General features: G+C 39.5%; 1 protein-coding gene across 1 annotated transcript in view; it reads right to left on the reverse strand.

Annotated features, from left to right (window-relative positions):
* RANBP2 (RAN binding protein 2) overlaps nt 1-14,808 on the reverse strand; it is an 86,887-nt gene that overhangs the window by 53,018 nt on the left and 19,061 nt on the right. Inside the window, 5 exon segments of the mRNA XM_011980543.1 lie at nt 4,149-4,411; nt 8,303-8,448; nt 8,791-9,021; nt 13,065-13,217; nt 13,642-13,753. Coding sequence (XP_011835933.1) covers nt 4,149-4,411; nt 8,303-8,448; nt 8,791-9,021; nt 13,065-13,217; nt 13,642-13,753 — 905 coding nt within the window.

Below are 14,808 nucleotides of genomic sequence, written 5' to 3' on the forward strand. Positions count from 1 at the left end.
AAAAAAAAAAAAAGTAAAAGCAAGCTAATGTCCTGTTTTTAGGGCCCTGGTTTTAAAAACTCCAAAACTACAGTACATCCATACAACGGAATAATATGCAAGCATCCAAACTAATGAGAATGCCCGTTATATATACTGACATGGAAATATCTCCAAGATACAGTTAATGGAAATAAAGTAAAAACAATGTTTAAACATTTTCCTCCTCTTTTTAAGGACAGGGGACGTGTGTGTGTTTCCTTGGAGATGCATAAAACATTTCCTGAAGAACACACAAGAAAGCAGTAACGTTAGTTTCTTTACGGGTGGAAAAAGTAAATAACTAGGGAACACAAAGGAATATTCTTAAGAGCCCCTAGAATTTTAAACCATGTATATATAATTCTTTCCAAACATGCTCATTTTTCAAAAATATATTCTTTAAGAACTTAATACCTTCCGATTTTGAATTTTAGAAACATTCACATTGCCTATCCTTTTACTCACAAGTTTTCTAAACATCATATCAAAGTTTGTCATCTATATGTTGAAAACAACACACAAAATAAGAAACAAAAAGTTGACATTATTCTTTTTGTTTTCGAACTGACCTCAATTCATAAACCTGGCCTCTTTTACAAAATCACTCAACAGCTGAATTTGTGACCAGTTAATTAGCTGTGAATCCACTCAGTCAAATCATCTCAAATCACTTTTTTTTTTTTGAGACAGAGTCTCGCTCTGTAGCCAGGCTGGAGCATTGCAGTGGCATGATCTCGGCTCACTGCAACCTCTGCCTCCTGGTTTCAAGCAATTCCCCTATCTCGGTCTCTCGAGTAGCTGGGACTACAGGCACCTGCCACCATGACTGGCTAATTTTCGTATTTTTAGTAGAGAAGGGGTTTCAGCATATTGGTCAGGATGGTCTCGAACTCCTGACCTCAGGTGATCCGCCTGCCTCGGCCTCCCAAAGTGCTCAGATTACAGGCGTGAGCCACCGCGCCTGACTATTTCCTCATTTTAACTAAAAGGTTTCAAGAGACTTTGTTAAATACCCAGCTGCAATGCAGACGTACTTACTAGAACCATGGTATTCCTCTGATTAAGAGTCTGAAACTCATACCATAAAAGCTAGCCAATTCTTAAACACCCAAATGCCAGCACATAACCTACATTTTATGCTTATAATCATTTGATCATTAAGCTTTAAAATAAAATTATAAAATACAAGCATCTAAGATGTTTCTATTATATATTCATTCTAGAGAAATATGTCGTACTTAATAAAGACTTAGGAAGGCATCTCTGTGCTAAAATGGAACAATGAAGAAACATTTAGAAAAGCAAGGCATCTGGCAATAGGTAAAGCACACCCACACTGAGGCACAGTATTTTTCAAAAGTAGAGAAAGAATGTATTGCACATTTGTATATGCAAAAAATATTTCTGAACACCCAAGAAACTCCTAATAGTAGTTGTCATCTAGGAAAGGAGACCTGAGTGAATAGATTAAGGGGGAAACTAACTTTTTATTACTAAAAGTTCACACTCAGGTGTGGTGGCTCATACCTGTAATCCCAGCACTTTGGGAGGGCAACGCAGAAGGATCACTTGAAGCCAGGAATTCAAAAACCACCAGCCCAGGAAACACAGCAAGACCCTGTCTTTACAAAAAATTAAAAAATGTAGCCAGGTATGGTGGTAGGCACCTGTAGTTCCAGCTACTGAGCTGAGGCTGAGGCAGAAGAGGATCACTTGAGCCCAGGAGTTCGAGGATGCAGGGAGCTATATGCCACTGCACTCCAGCCAGAGCAACAAGAGTGAGACTCTGCCTCCAAAAACTACGTATCAAAAAATTTGAGGCTGTGCACAGTAGCTCACACCTATAATCCCAAGCACTCTGGGAAGCTCAAGTCCAATTCAACGTTACAGTGAGCTACGATTACACAACTGCACTCCAGCCTGGGTGACATAGCAAGACTCTAATAGACACAAAGACAGATAACTTTTAAAAGTTTCCATTAAAAATAAGAACTACCGGTCGGGTGCGGTGGCTCACGCCTGTAATCCCACCACTTTGGGAGGCCCAGGCGGGTGGATCATGAGGTCAGGAGATCAAGACCACCCTGGTTAACAGAGTGAAACCCCGTCTCTACTGAAAACACAAAACAAATTAGCCGGGCATGGTGGCAGGCGCCTGTAGTCCCAGCTACTTGGGAGGCTGAGACAGGAAAATGGTGTGAACCCGGGAGGCAGAGCTTGCAGTGAGCCGAGATCACACCACTGTGCTCCAGCCTGGGCAATACAGCTAGACTCCGACTCAAAAAAAACAAAATAAAATAAAGATAAGAACCATCAGCTACTTGAGAATTTCTATAACAACCTTTTAACGTTCATATTACCTAGTGAACCTCACTAAATCCATTAACTCAGAAGTACTGAACCAATATTAGCAATTAACATGTGAACTGCCTATCAACAGTGTTTTTAAAAGATTTACAGGCCGGGCGCTGTTGATCATGCCAGTAATCCCAGCACTTTGAGAGGCCGAGTAGGGTGGATCACAAGCTCAGAAGATTGAGACCATCCTGTCTAACATGGTGAAACCCCATCTCTATTAAAAAATACAAAAAATTGGCCGGGCGCGGTGGCTCACGCCTGTAATCCCAGCACTTTGGGAAGCTGAGGCGGGCAGATCACGAGGTCAGGAGATCAAGACCATCCTGGTGAACATGGTGAAACTCTGTTTCTACTAAAAATACAAAAAAATTAGCCGGGCGTGGTGGCGGACGCCTGTAGTCCCAGCTTCTCGGGAGGATGAGACATGAGAATGGCGTGAACCCAGGAGGCAACGGAGCTTGCAGTGAGCGGAGTTCGCGCCACTACACTCCAGCCTGGGAGACAGAGCGAGACTCCCTCTCAAAAAAAAAAAAAATTGATCTATGTTGGGCCAGGCGTGGTGGCTCACGCCTAAAATCCCAGCACTCTGGGAGGCTGAGGCAGGCGGATCATGAGGTCAGGATATCAAGACCATCGTGGCCAACATGGTGAAACCGTGTCTCTACTAAAAATACAAAATTAGCTGGGCGTGGTGGCGCGTGCCTGTAATCCCAGCTACTCGGGAGGCTGAGGCAGGTCAATCGCTTGAACCCAGGAGGCAGAGGTTGCGGTGAGCCGGATCGCACCATTGCACTCCAGCCAAATTCCACCCCAAAAAAAAAAAAAAAAAAAAAAAAAAAAATTTTTATATTAGAAGGAGGGGCCTTCTCTAAAAGTAATGAATCCTTTATTTTCCCTCCCTAGACAAAAAATCCTTCTCTAAAATTAACAATCATTTTTCTAAGCCTGGTTTAATGCTTTTTTGGGAAGACTGCTTATTTCTTTTCCTTTCAAAAGTAATGCAAGCTCATTTAAAAAAAAAAAAAAAGAAAAAAAAAGGCCGGGCGCAGTGGCTCACGCCTGTAATCCCTGCACTTTGGAAGACCAAGGCAGGAAGATCGTGAGGTCAAGAGATTGAGACCATCCTGGCCAACATGGTGAAATCCCATCTCTATTAAAAATGCAAAACATTAGCTGGGCGTGGTGGCACGCGCCTGTAGTCCCAGCTACTTGGGAAGCTAAGGCAGGAGAATGGCGTGAACCCAGGAGGTGGAGGTTGCAGTGAGCCGAGATCAGGCCACTGCACTCCAGCCTGGTGAGAGAGAGACTTGGTCTCAAAAAAATAAATAAATAGTAAGAAAAGGCTTTATGTTTTCAAAGATTAATATATTGTTACATATCATACACAACACAGTCATAAATGTTATATACATGTTTTTCAATTAACATGTTAAATGCAATCATATTCTTCTTTCATAGGTTATAAAGCCATTGCCCTACATGTACTTATTAGGATTTTGTCCAAGTCACACATCTTTTTGGATCAAGCTTTACCCATAAAGTGGGATTACATCTTTATCATGTTCCCAAAAATGGCAGAGTAATAAGATCAAACTCTTCAAATTTGTTTACAAACAAATCATAGCAATGCACGCTTTCAACAGCAGTGCATTCAACATCCCTGTTTCACCAGCCTCACCACTATTGTGTACACTTAGTTATTTTCCACTGTATCAAATTGACTATTTCATTTTAACTTTAATTCCACAGGTTTATTCACATATTGTCATTACATACCTTCATTTAAAACACATCAAGACTCAGTGAAATGTCAGTTGCTCCTACAAGTGGAAGACTTACCTGAAATGCTATGAGATAGCACAATGCAGCCAGCTCAGAAAGAGCTCGCCATTGAACATCACTATGCTGACCCATCTTCAAAAGCAGAGAACCAGCATGCATGTAGAAATGTCCTTTCATTTCTAAGAAAGTAGCTGACAGTTCATCATTTCCACCCAAAGAAGATTTCACGGACTGAAGAGCACTATCAAAACTGTAATATGAAAATATCAAACAGATAATCCACTTACTGCACTGTGAATAATCACGGTTTATTTAATTCAAAACAAAATAAAAATTTTATTTCAAGCTTCATCTTCCACATTCAGCTTCTAATAATTCTTACTCCCCATGTTATAAGTTATGAATCATCTAATGCTTATTTTTATGCTGCATACTTCCTATACTTCAAGCTTAACCTCTCAAATGATGTCTTATTCCCAGTTATTTCCAGCCCTCCAATCACAGGATAAATATAAGATTAGTGATTATAGGTGCACATTTCAAAATAAACCAGGATAAAGTTGGGAGACTATTTTGTAGTTTCTTCCTGATCATATAGTTTCATTAGTTAATTAACAGTTGTAATTTCTCAAATTAGACATACCATTTCCAAATTATAAGTAAATAACTGACACATATTTGAGTAATAATACAGTAATTGCTCTTTTTACTATATAAATTACAGAGTTAAACTTTTTTTTTTTGAGACGGAGTCTCTCACTATCACCCGGGCTGGAATGCAATGCAACGATCTCCACCTCCCAGGTTCAAGTGATTCTCCTGCCTCAGCCTCCTGAGTAGCTGGGACTACAGGCGCCTGCCACCATGCCCCACTAAACTTTTTTTATGTTTTTAGGAGAGATGGGGTTTCACTATGTTGGCCAGGCTGTTCTGGAACTCCTGACCTCATGATCCCCCCCGCCTCAGCTTACCAACGTGCTGGGATTACAAGTATGAGCCACTGCGCCTGGCCTATTATTTGTAATCTATATTCTAAATTAGTTCTTCTAAATCCTAATGTTTCTCCAAATCTTCACTTTGGAAGAAAAGTAAAAGCAAATACTTAAACGTGAAGCATGATTTTAAAGTAGCTTACAATAAAGCAACCAGAGCAACCGAGGTCTAAAGATCTCTGAGGGTTCTTAAAAACCCCTTCAGGGGATCCATGAGGTTAAAATTACTTTTACAATAATACCAAAAAATTTTATATTTTACATTCTCATTTTCTCATGTATGTAGAGCTGAGTTGTTTTTTGTTTTATTTTGTTTTTGTTTTTCTGCCCACCTCGGCCTCCCAAAGTGCTGGGATTACAGGCCTGAGCCACCCCACCCGGCTGAGCTGAGTTTTCCAGAGGCTTCATGACACGTAATATAGTTTTACAGACTGAAAGAGGAAGCAAATGAGAATCTAGCCATGTTCTATTAAGTGAGACATTAAAAAGATTTACAAAAATGCAAAAACAATGACACTTTTCTGACTACTTTTTTGTTGTTGCAAAATAATTATTTTTCATAAAAAATGCTATTATTGGTCTGGCGCAGCGGCTCACACATGTAATACCAGCACTTTGGGAGGCCGAGGCAGGTGGATCACCTGAGGTCAGGAGTTGTTCAAGACCAGCCTGGCCGACATGATGAAACCCCGTCTCTACTAAAAATACAAAAAATTAGCTGGGCGTGGTGGTGGGCACCTGTAGTCCCAGCTACTTGGGAGGCTGAGGCAGGAGAATCGCTTGAACCTGGAAAGCAGAGATTTCAGTGATCCGAGATCACACCATTGCACTCTAGCCTGGGCAACAAGAGCAAAACTGTCTCAAAAAAAAAAAAGCTATTATCATTAACATGCAATGGGCTTATTACATTTTTAATGAATTACATATTTTCTTTAATTTCTAACGTAATACTAATAGAAATAACCCACATACGGCCAGGAGCAGTGGCTTAGGCCTGTAATCCCAGCACTTTGGGAGGCCAACGCAGGCGGATCACGAGGTCAAGAGATTGAGACTTCCCAGTACTTTGGGAGGCCAAAGTGGGCGGATCAGGAGGTCAAGAGATTGAGACTGGCCAGTCACGGTGGCTCACGACTGTAATCCTAGCACTTTGGTAGGCCGAGGCGGGCGAATCACAAGGTCAGGAGATCGAGACCATCCTGGCTAACACAGTGAAACCCCGTCTCTACTAAAAAGACAAAAAATTAGCCGAGTGTGGTGGCGGGTGCCTGTAGTCCCAGCTACTCGGGAGGCTGAGGCAGGAGAACGGCGTGAACCCTAGAGGTGGAGCTGGTGGTGAGCCGAGATGGCTCCACTGCACTCCAGCCTGGGCGACAGAGTGAGACTCCATCTCAAAAAAAAAAAAAAAGATCGAGACCATCCTGGCCAACACGATGAAACCCCATCTCTACTAAAAATACAAAAATTAGCCAGGTGTGGGCCGGATGCGGTGGCTCACGCCTGTAATCCCAGTACTTTGGGAGGCCAAGGAGGGCAGATTACGAGGTCAGGACATCGAGACCATCCTGGATGACAGGGTGAAACTCCATCTCTACTAAAAATATAAAAAATTTGCCGGGTGTTGTGGCAGGCGCCTGTAGTCCCACCTACTCAGGAGGCTGAGACAAGAGAATCACTTGAACCCAGGAGGCAGAGGCTGCAGTGAGCCGAGATTGCGCCAGTGCATGCCAGCCTCACGAGAGTGACACTCAGTCTCAAAAAAAAAAAAAAAAAGAAGAGATTCAGACCACCCTGAACCCTGTCTCTACTAAAAATACAAAAATTAGCTGGGCGTGGTGGTGCGCACCTGTGGTCCCAGCTACTCGGGAGACTGAGGCAGAAGAATCACCTGAACCCAGGAGGCGGAGGTTACAGTGAGCCAAGGTCGCACCACTGCACTCCAGCCTGGCAACAGAGCAAGACTCCATTTAAAAAACAGAGACGAGAAGGGACCGGAGGGGTGGGGAGTGGGGAGGGATGGGAAGCAGGGAGGGAAGGTGGGAAGGGAAGGCAGGAGAGGGGAGGGATGGGAGGAGGGGGGAGGAAAGGGGAGGGGACGAGAGGAAAAGAAAATAACCCACATACAAAGATCTTTGATGTCCTTAAGAAAAACGTAAAAGGAACTTGTGACCAAAAAAATTGAGTACACAAGGAACACAAACTAAAACATCCTACATGTTTTCTAAAATAATCTTAAAGTTATTTCTTTCAGATACTGGTCTTACCCTACCAATTTAGGACACTATATACTTTTTCAAGAAAATTACCTACTCCCTGCACTCAATGAAATGAGTTTCTTTCTTTATACCAGATGGGGAAATAACTTCCAAACAAACGGACAGCCTAAACTAGCAATCAGTAAACTTTTTCTATAAAGAGGAGATACTAATCTGGCTTTACAGGCATACATCTCTGCTGCAACCACTCAACTCCAACCCTATAGTATGTAAGCAGCCACAGACAATTACATAACCAGAGGCATGCTGTATTCCAATGAAACTTTATTAACAAAATTAGGCAGGGGCCATATTTGGCCCACAAGTTCTAATCAACTCCTGCTCTAAACTAGCATCTTTATATAAATCCAAGTGATGTTTTTGTCCAGTGGAATTTATTTTCAAAATGGAGACACTGGTTCTCAAAATCAAAATTTAAGAAAAAAGAAAAATCACATAGTTGAGTCATTTTGTTTCTTAGCTAAAACAGTATTTTCTGAAATACTAGTGATGCTAAGTACATATGAACCTAGCCATCTGATGACAGATGAACTTTTTCACTCAAGATTATATCATTATAAAAAATAAAATATGAAATAGCAGTTAGAACATTCATTTTAAGTTTGACTATGACAAAACTGAGTAACCATAAAGCTAATTTTAATCAAGCTTGAACTGTAAGAATTCTCTAAAAAGCAAAGTCATATAAAACCAATTAGAACTTCTCCATAAAAGAAGAAAAGTAAGATTGCCTCCTAGTGGTTCACTGTATTAACTATAACTCCTAGGTACATTATAGAAATAACAATTCAGTAAAGAAGTTTAGAGCAATGAACTTACTGTAAAAAGAAAAACTGAATTTACACTAAAGTGTTCTCGTCAAAGTCAACGTACCTTTCCAGTAATTCTCTACTTTCCTGCACATCTCTAGTGGAAAGCGTAAGAAGTGTGAGATTAGCATAGGCCAGCAGTAAGTCTGTATTGGTTGCTCGCCAGTCACTTTTATCAGACTCCAAACACTCTAAAGACTCCAGATATTCCTATTTTGTGGAATGAACAGTAAGTTACAAAACTTAATCAAATGTTAAGAAATTAACCATTTTATGCCTACAAATTCCTTTTCCCACTCCACGTTTGTGAAACTATATTGATTTTTACATCAACCTTATAAATGAAAACACCAAAAATATATACATTCATCACAGTTAGCTCCCCAATCTTCCCATTATAAATTTAACTGATCCTAGTAAAAAACTTCATTTTATAATTGTTCTACATAAATAAAAGAAATGTAAGTCTTGAGGGGCAATGCTGCTTTAGTACAAAAAGAAATATGCTAACTGCCTACATAGAAATGTAAAGACCCAATAGCTTTTACCTACCTTAAGGGTCTGTACAACACATGAATTCCATTCTAAACTTGAACGCAAAGCTATGTTCCTCTCTGCCTCATGGCAGTGGGCCACAGCATCCTTCAACCTTTTATTTGAGCGATACAACTCCACTAGCCGGATGTTCACATGGACGTCATCAGGTCTTACATAAAGTTCTGACTGAATCAAGTCAAAAAGTTTATTCCATCCATCTTCACCTTCACAATCTAGAAGCTGTTCCTATTTAGAGGGGAAAAAAAATCATTAGAGTAACACTTGTGCAATTTTAAACAAGTCATGCTCCCAAAGAGCACCATTCCACTATGTCTAGCTTTATGATGATGCCACCAAAAACACCATCCTATAAGCCTTATTCATCCCTTCTGAGAGTTGCTTACAACCTAGAAACTAACCCTGAAGAACTGTGTGTGAAGAAAAGCATCTGTGATTACTGCAGTAGCTCATACTCTCCTCAAAGAGACTACCAGGACTATTGCCACACATCCCTGTCCATCTGAGTCACCACCAGAAGCCTAGACGTCCCCAGTGAATCCTCGGCAACAAAGTTCTTACCTTCAAACTGCTCTGTATCTCCTCAAATCTGACTCAATCCCGCATCCCCTCTCCTCCCACTGTTCTGTTACCTTCATCATCATCTCAAAGCACTGTCATCACCTCCTGACCTTAAATGAAGAGAGTGTCATCTCAGGATGACCCCCACTGCCATGATGACAAGGAGAGGAAGTAGGGTTTGTGGCCACTCACTTCTCATTTGCGATGCTCTCACATCAGCCTCTCAAGAAGCTAGGACCACAGGCATGCACCACACCATGCCTGGCTAAATTTTTTTTAATGTTCTGTAGAGATGGGGTCTTGCTGTGTTGCCCAGGCTGACTACTCAGTTCTTTAATCAACTCATCTCCAGTGACGTTGTCCTCCACTCCAACCTCAACCATCCACTTGCCACTGACACAGGTTTTCAAAATCTGTATTTTGGTCATACCACTGAAACCAGCATACCACCCTTCTTACTCTTCCACCTCACTGGGAGCCTATATAACCTTACTGCCAGAAATATACTTCTCCACCACATGACAAGTTCCCTTCAGGATAATGACATCATCAAGTTTTAAACACCTGTAAACACATATAAATACACACACTTTCTTCTGTCAGGCAAAAAATGCTATAATCCCTTATATCCATAATTGCTGTTTGCTTACAGATCCCTTCAACTAATTCCCTCTTATCCTCAGAAGAACCTTCCCAATTGGTTTCTGCGTGCTTAGATTTGCGAAATCACAATCCCAGGCTAACTGATTTCATTTTCATTATCTCAACCCTCAAACTGGTCCTGTCTAGAACAAAATACCATTTTAGTACTAACAGTTCACTTTCTCCACTCCCTGACACTTCACACCTCCTATTTCCTCAAGTTTCCCATACCTTCCTTTGACTCTCACTTTCAACTTACAACCTAGATTCGACCCTCACTGAGAAACCTGATGCTACCACATATAAATTCCATTTTACTTTACCTACTTAAACTCATCTTCCCCCAACTCTCTCTGCTATCAAAGACCAAGCCACCCATTTATAGTCTGTATTTCACTCCCCTCTCTCCTTTATCAATTTCTCCTCTTCTGGATGAGATGGATGATACCCTGGCCTCTCCCTATCTGCAAAAGCCCTAGTCTTTGACTCTATGTTAAAAAAATTTTTTTAAACCACTGAGTGCTTTTAAAAAGTTCTATCTCATACTCGAGAGAAAAAACCTTCTCAACAGTAATACTCTCATTCATTAAACAAATGTCAGAAATTGTTTACCTTAGCAAGCCTTAAATTTTAGGAGAAATGGATTTGCTTTGCATGAGAGTTATAAATCTCATGGATTTCAATTCCAAAAAAAAAAAAATTTGACACAGGAAAGGTGTAACAGTGTCTTCAAGTTATTAAAGAAAGTCTTTAAAGAATGCTTCAAAGTATCTAACTTGTTACACTGCAAGAAAAGAATCCCCTACCATTATGTATGTTCTTTAACACTACTGACACCAAATTAACTGGATTGCCACGCCCAACATGGGAATTATGTTTGAGGCATAACACCTAAAGAATATAGTAAAGAAATCTGCACAATTAGACCTAACGTTTTAGACTAATATTTAAAATCCAGCAGCTTACTACTGGGGAGAAAAACTTAACTTGTCAGTAATATGTATCTTTGGAAGCATTTTCAATGCTTTTTCAGCTTCAAAAATCTGTACATGATTGTTCATAGCAGTTGAACAATAGCCAAAACCTAGAAATAACCAAAATGCCCCTCAAAAGTGAATGGTTAAGGTTGGGCGCCGTGGCTCACACCTGTAATCCCAGCACTTTGGGAGGCTGAGGTGGGTGGATCACCTGAGAACCCAGGAGGCAGAAGTTGCAGTGAGCCAAGATAGTACCACTGCACTCCAGCATGGGCAACAGACAGAGCAAGACTCTGTCTCAAAAAAGAAGAAAAAAACAAACAAACAGTGACTGGTTAAATTGTGGACCATGAAATACTACTCAGAAGTAAACGAACCAACTATGGATATACAAAACTTAGACGAATCACAAATTGTATTATGCTGAGTGAACAAGCCAACCTCTAAAGGTCATATGCTTGCCCGGCACGGTGGCTCACGCCTGTAATCCCAGCACTTTGGGAGGCTGGGGTGGGCAGATCACTTGAGGCCAGGAGTTCGAGACCAGCCAGGCCAACATGGTGAAACCCTGTTTCTACTAAAAATACAAAACTTAGCGGGGCATGGTAACGTGTGCCCATAGTCCCAGCTACGAGGGAGGCTGAGGCAGAATAGCTTGAACCTGGGAGGCGGAGGTTGCAGTGAGCCAAGATTGCGCCACTGAACTCCAACCTGGGCAACAGAGCAAGACTCTATCTCAAAAAAAAAAAGAAAAAAGAAAAAAAAGTCACATGCTTCATGATGACATTTACATAACATTTTGAAATCACAAAAGTATAAAGATGGAGAACACATTAATGGTTGCCAGAGGTTAGGCATAGTGAAGAGAAGGAAGTAGCGTGACTACAAAAGGGGTAGCATGAGGAATATCTCTGTGGTAATAGAGTAGTTCTGTATTTTGACGGCAGTGGTGGTATGAATCTACACGTGATAAAATGAAAGAAAACTATACACACACATTGTGCCAATGTCAAAATTCCTGATTTTGATATTGTGCTTGGTCAGGTAAAACAGGTTGAGTATCCCTTATCCAAAATGCTTGGGACCAGAAGTATTTCAGATTTTGAATTTTTTCAGACTTTGGAATATTTGCAGGATACTTAGCAGGTAGAGCATCCCAAATTTGAAAATCTGACATCCAAAATGTTCCAATGAGCAGTTCCTTTGAGCATCAGGTCAGTGCTCAAAAAATTTCAGATTTTGGAGCATTTAGGATTTCGGGTTTGGAATGCTCAACCTGTATAAGCATTGGGGAAAAACGAAGTAGTAGACAGGATCTTTCTGTACAATCTTTGCAACTTCTTGTGCAAAAAAATCTGTAATTATTTCAAAATTAAAATTTTTTAAATTTCTGTCAGAAACATATAATGGGAGTAGGAGGCTGCTAAAGGCAAATATACATTTATAATTTAATATTGTACATACACAATAAAATATACATTAATAAACATTACAATATACATTTTAAATGTTTGCCAAACATATTTGTGTAGATTTTCTCCAGAACAGTTAGTTTACTAAGTAACCGTTTATTCTATAAAGAATATCAGAACCAGTCAACACACTGGCAAGAACTTCCTATCATTTTTAGTAATTACGTCTTATATACTAGACAAACCACCTTTATCTTTTGCTTGAAAACCTTACTATCTCAAAATATAATCCCTTCTACTTTCAGACAATAGTTATTAGAAAACTGTTCTTTAAAATATCCCTAAACTGTCATCCTGTAGGTAATTTTCACTTAATGAAGCAAAAATTGTACACCAAATTCTTTAACGTAAATCTTAGCTCTACTTAATTTACAGCTACTAAACTGTAAAATCCCTAAAATATTAATTATCCCAGAAGGGTAAATGTCACTTATAAAGTATAAGAATGCCTAATAAGACAGCAGTTACTCAGAAAGGTTTTAATACACTTTTTAAAGAAAAATTTTAAAGGAAACACAAACACCTAGGCTTAAGGTTTGCTACTGAAAAGTAATTTAAACTCCAAATATTAGAAATGGTTATGTCTCAAGTTTTCTCCCTTTACGTTTTGTTTTTTTACCTTTAGTTTATAAATTGCAGGACTTCCTGGGAAAAGTTTAGCTGCTCTTTCAACCCAGTATTTTGCTCTTCCATCAGTAACATCATTTTTACAAAGCAATTCTGCAATCTTCAACACAAGATCTTTTTGTGTTGGGTTTAATTCCACTGAACGCTAATATCAGAAAAGAAATTAAAGATTAGTAAATTGTATGTATGTATGTAGGAGGATATATACTTATATATAAAGGTTAAAAAATTATCACTCCAACCATTAAAAAATTCTACTTCTAGAGAAAACATGTTACTTCAAAGGTGTTAAAGTGCCCTGGAATTTTCTGGAAATTAATCAAATAAAAATTATATCTGTATCATTTGAATGCAAAAAACACAAAAGAACACCGTGTCTGACCGTTAGACTTACGATTTACAGGTGTTAAACAATTCTAAATCTGTTCCAAGCTGTGTCGCATAATGGTACTGTGATACCAATGCCTGTTTTATCATATTCATAAAATATATTTGACTTACTCATATAAATTTGTCTTGGCATCATGTGTTTGGCTATGCAAAGGCTATATTTGAATCCTATAACTTACCCTGTAACATTCAACAGCTTTGTCTATGTTTTCTTCCAATTCATAAAGAAGACCCAGAAATCTGTGAGCTTTGGGATCTCTCTCTTGCACATTTATATAAGTACATATGTATCTGTTTTTCAAAATACAAAAGTAAATTAAACTTAGAACTGTACTTTTAAATGCTAACTGAAGAATACATCTTAAACCAAAGCAACCACTAAACTTGTTATATATTGTTACTCAAGACTACCACTATTTATGCAGATAACTCAAAAGTATTCATAGAAAGAAATGGGTAATACTTAAAAACACGTACATAGAGTTGACCACATACTCATCTTACCATTAAATGTCACAATTACCAAATTTTTCTCCAGTGTTATCCACACATAAGAAAGGAACATATAAATTGCTTTTTCTTTCTGATCACATTTTAGTAAAGCACTAACAGTTTTGCAAATAAATTAGAAAAGTAATTACAGTAAACATTTTTAAAGTTATCATAATGCAAAATACTAAAGAGCAACAACTTCCCAGACAACAAAGGGAAATATATTTACCCTTTAAGCGAGAAAGTAATTTCTAACAGTACTATATCCAGCTAAAATTGAACAGAAGAAAAATTACTAATTATAGTACCAAATACAGGAAATTTCCATTTCTCAAATCAAGTAACAACTAAAATAAGTAAATATCCTCTAGGTTCCTCGACAGTATTACGATCAGAGAAATTAGGCCAGACCTAAACTAAGGGAGCAAAGTCTCACAGTAAAAAGGTACAAGGGTTAACAGTCACAGTGCTGCTAGTTACATAACTTATGTACCACCATTTTTCCTTTCTTACCAGCATTTCCATCTTTGAATGCCTTTAAAAGCCTGCCTCCCGGCTGGGAGCAATAATACACACCTGTAGTCCCGACACAACAGGAGGCTGAGGCAGGCAGACTTCTGTGCTCAGAAGTTCAAGATCAGCCTGCACAACACAGTGAAACCTGTCTCTACCAAAATATGCAAATCTTAGCTAGGTGTGATGGTGCACATCTGTATCCCCAGCTACTTGGGGCGCTGAGGTGGGAAGATCTCTTGAGCCCGGAAGTCAGAAGTTACAGTGAGCCAAGATGGAGCCAGCCGCTGCACTCCAGTCTGGGCAAGAAAGACAGATACTGCCACAAAAAAAAAAAAAAA

This window comes from Mandrillus leucophaeus, unplaced genomic scaffold (genome assembly GCF_000951045.1).
Source record: "Mandrillus leucophaeus isolate KB7577 unplaced genomic scaffold, Mleu.le_1.0 Scaffold214, whole genome shotgun sequence".
Classification (NCBI taxonomy): Eukaryota; Metazoa; Chordata; class Mammalia; order Primates; family Cercopithecidae; genus Mandrillus; species Mandrillus leucophaeus.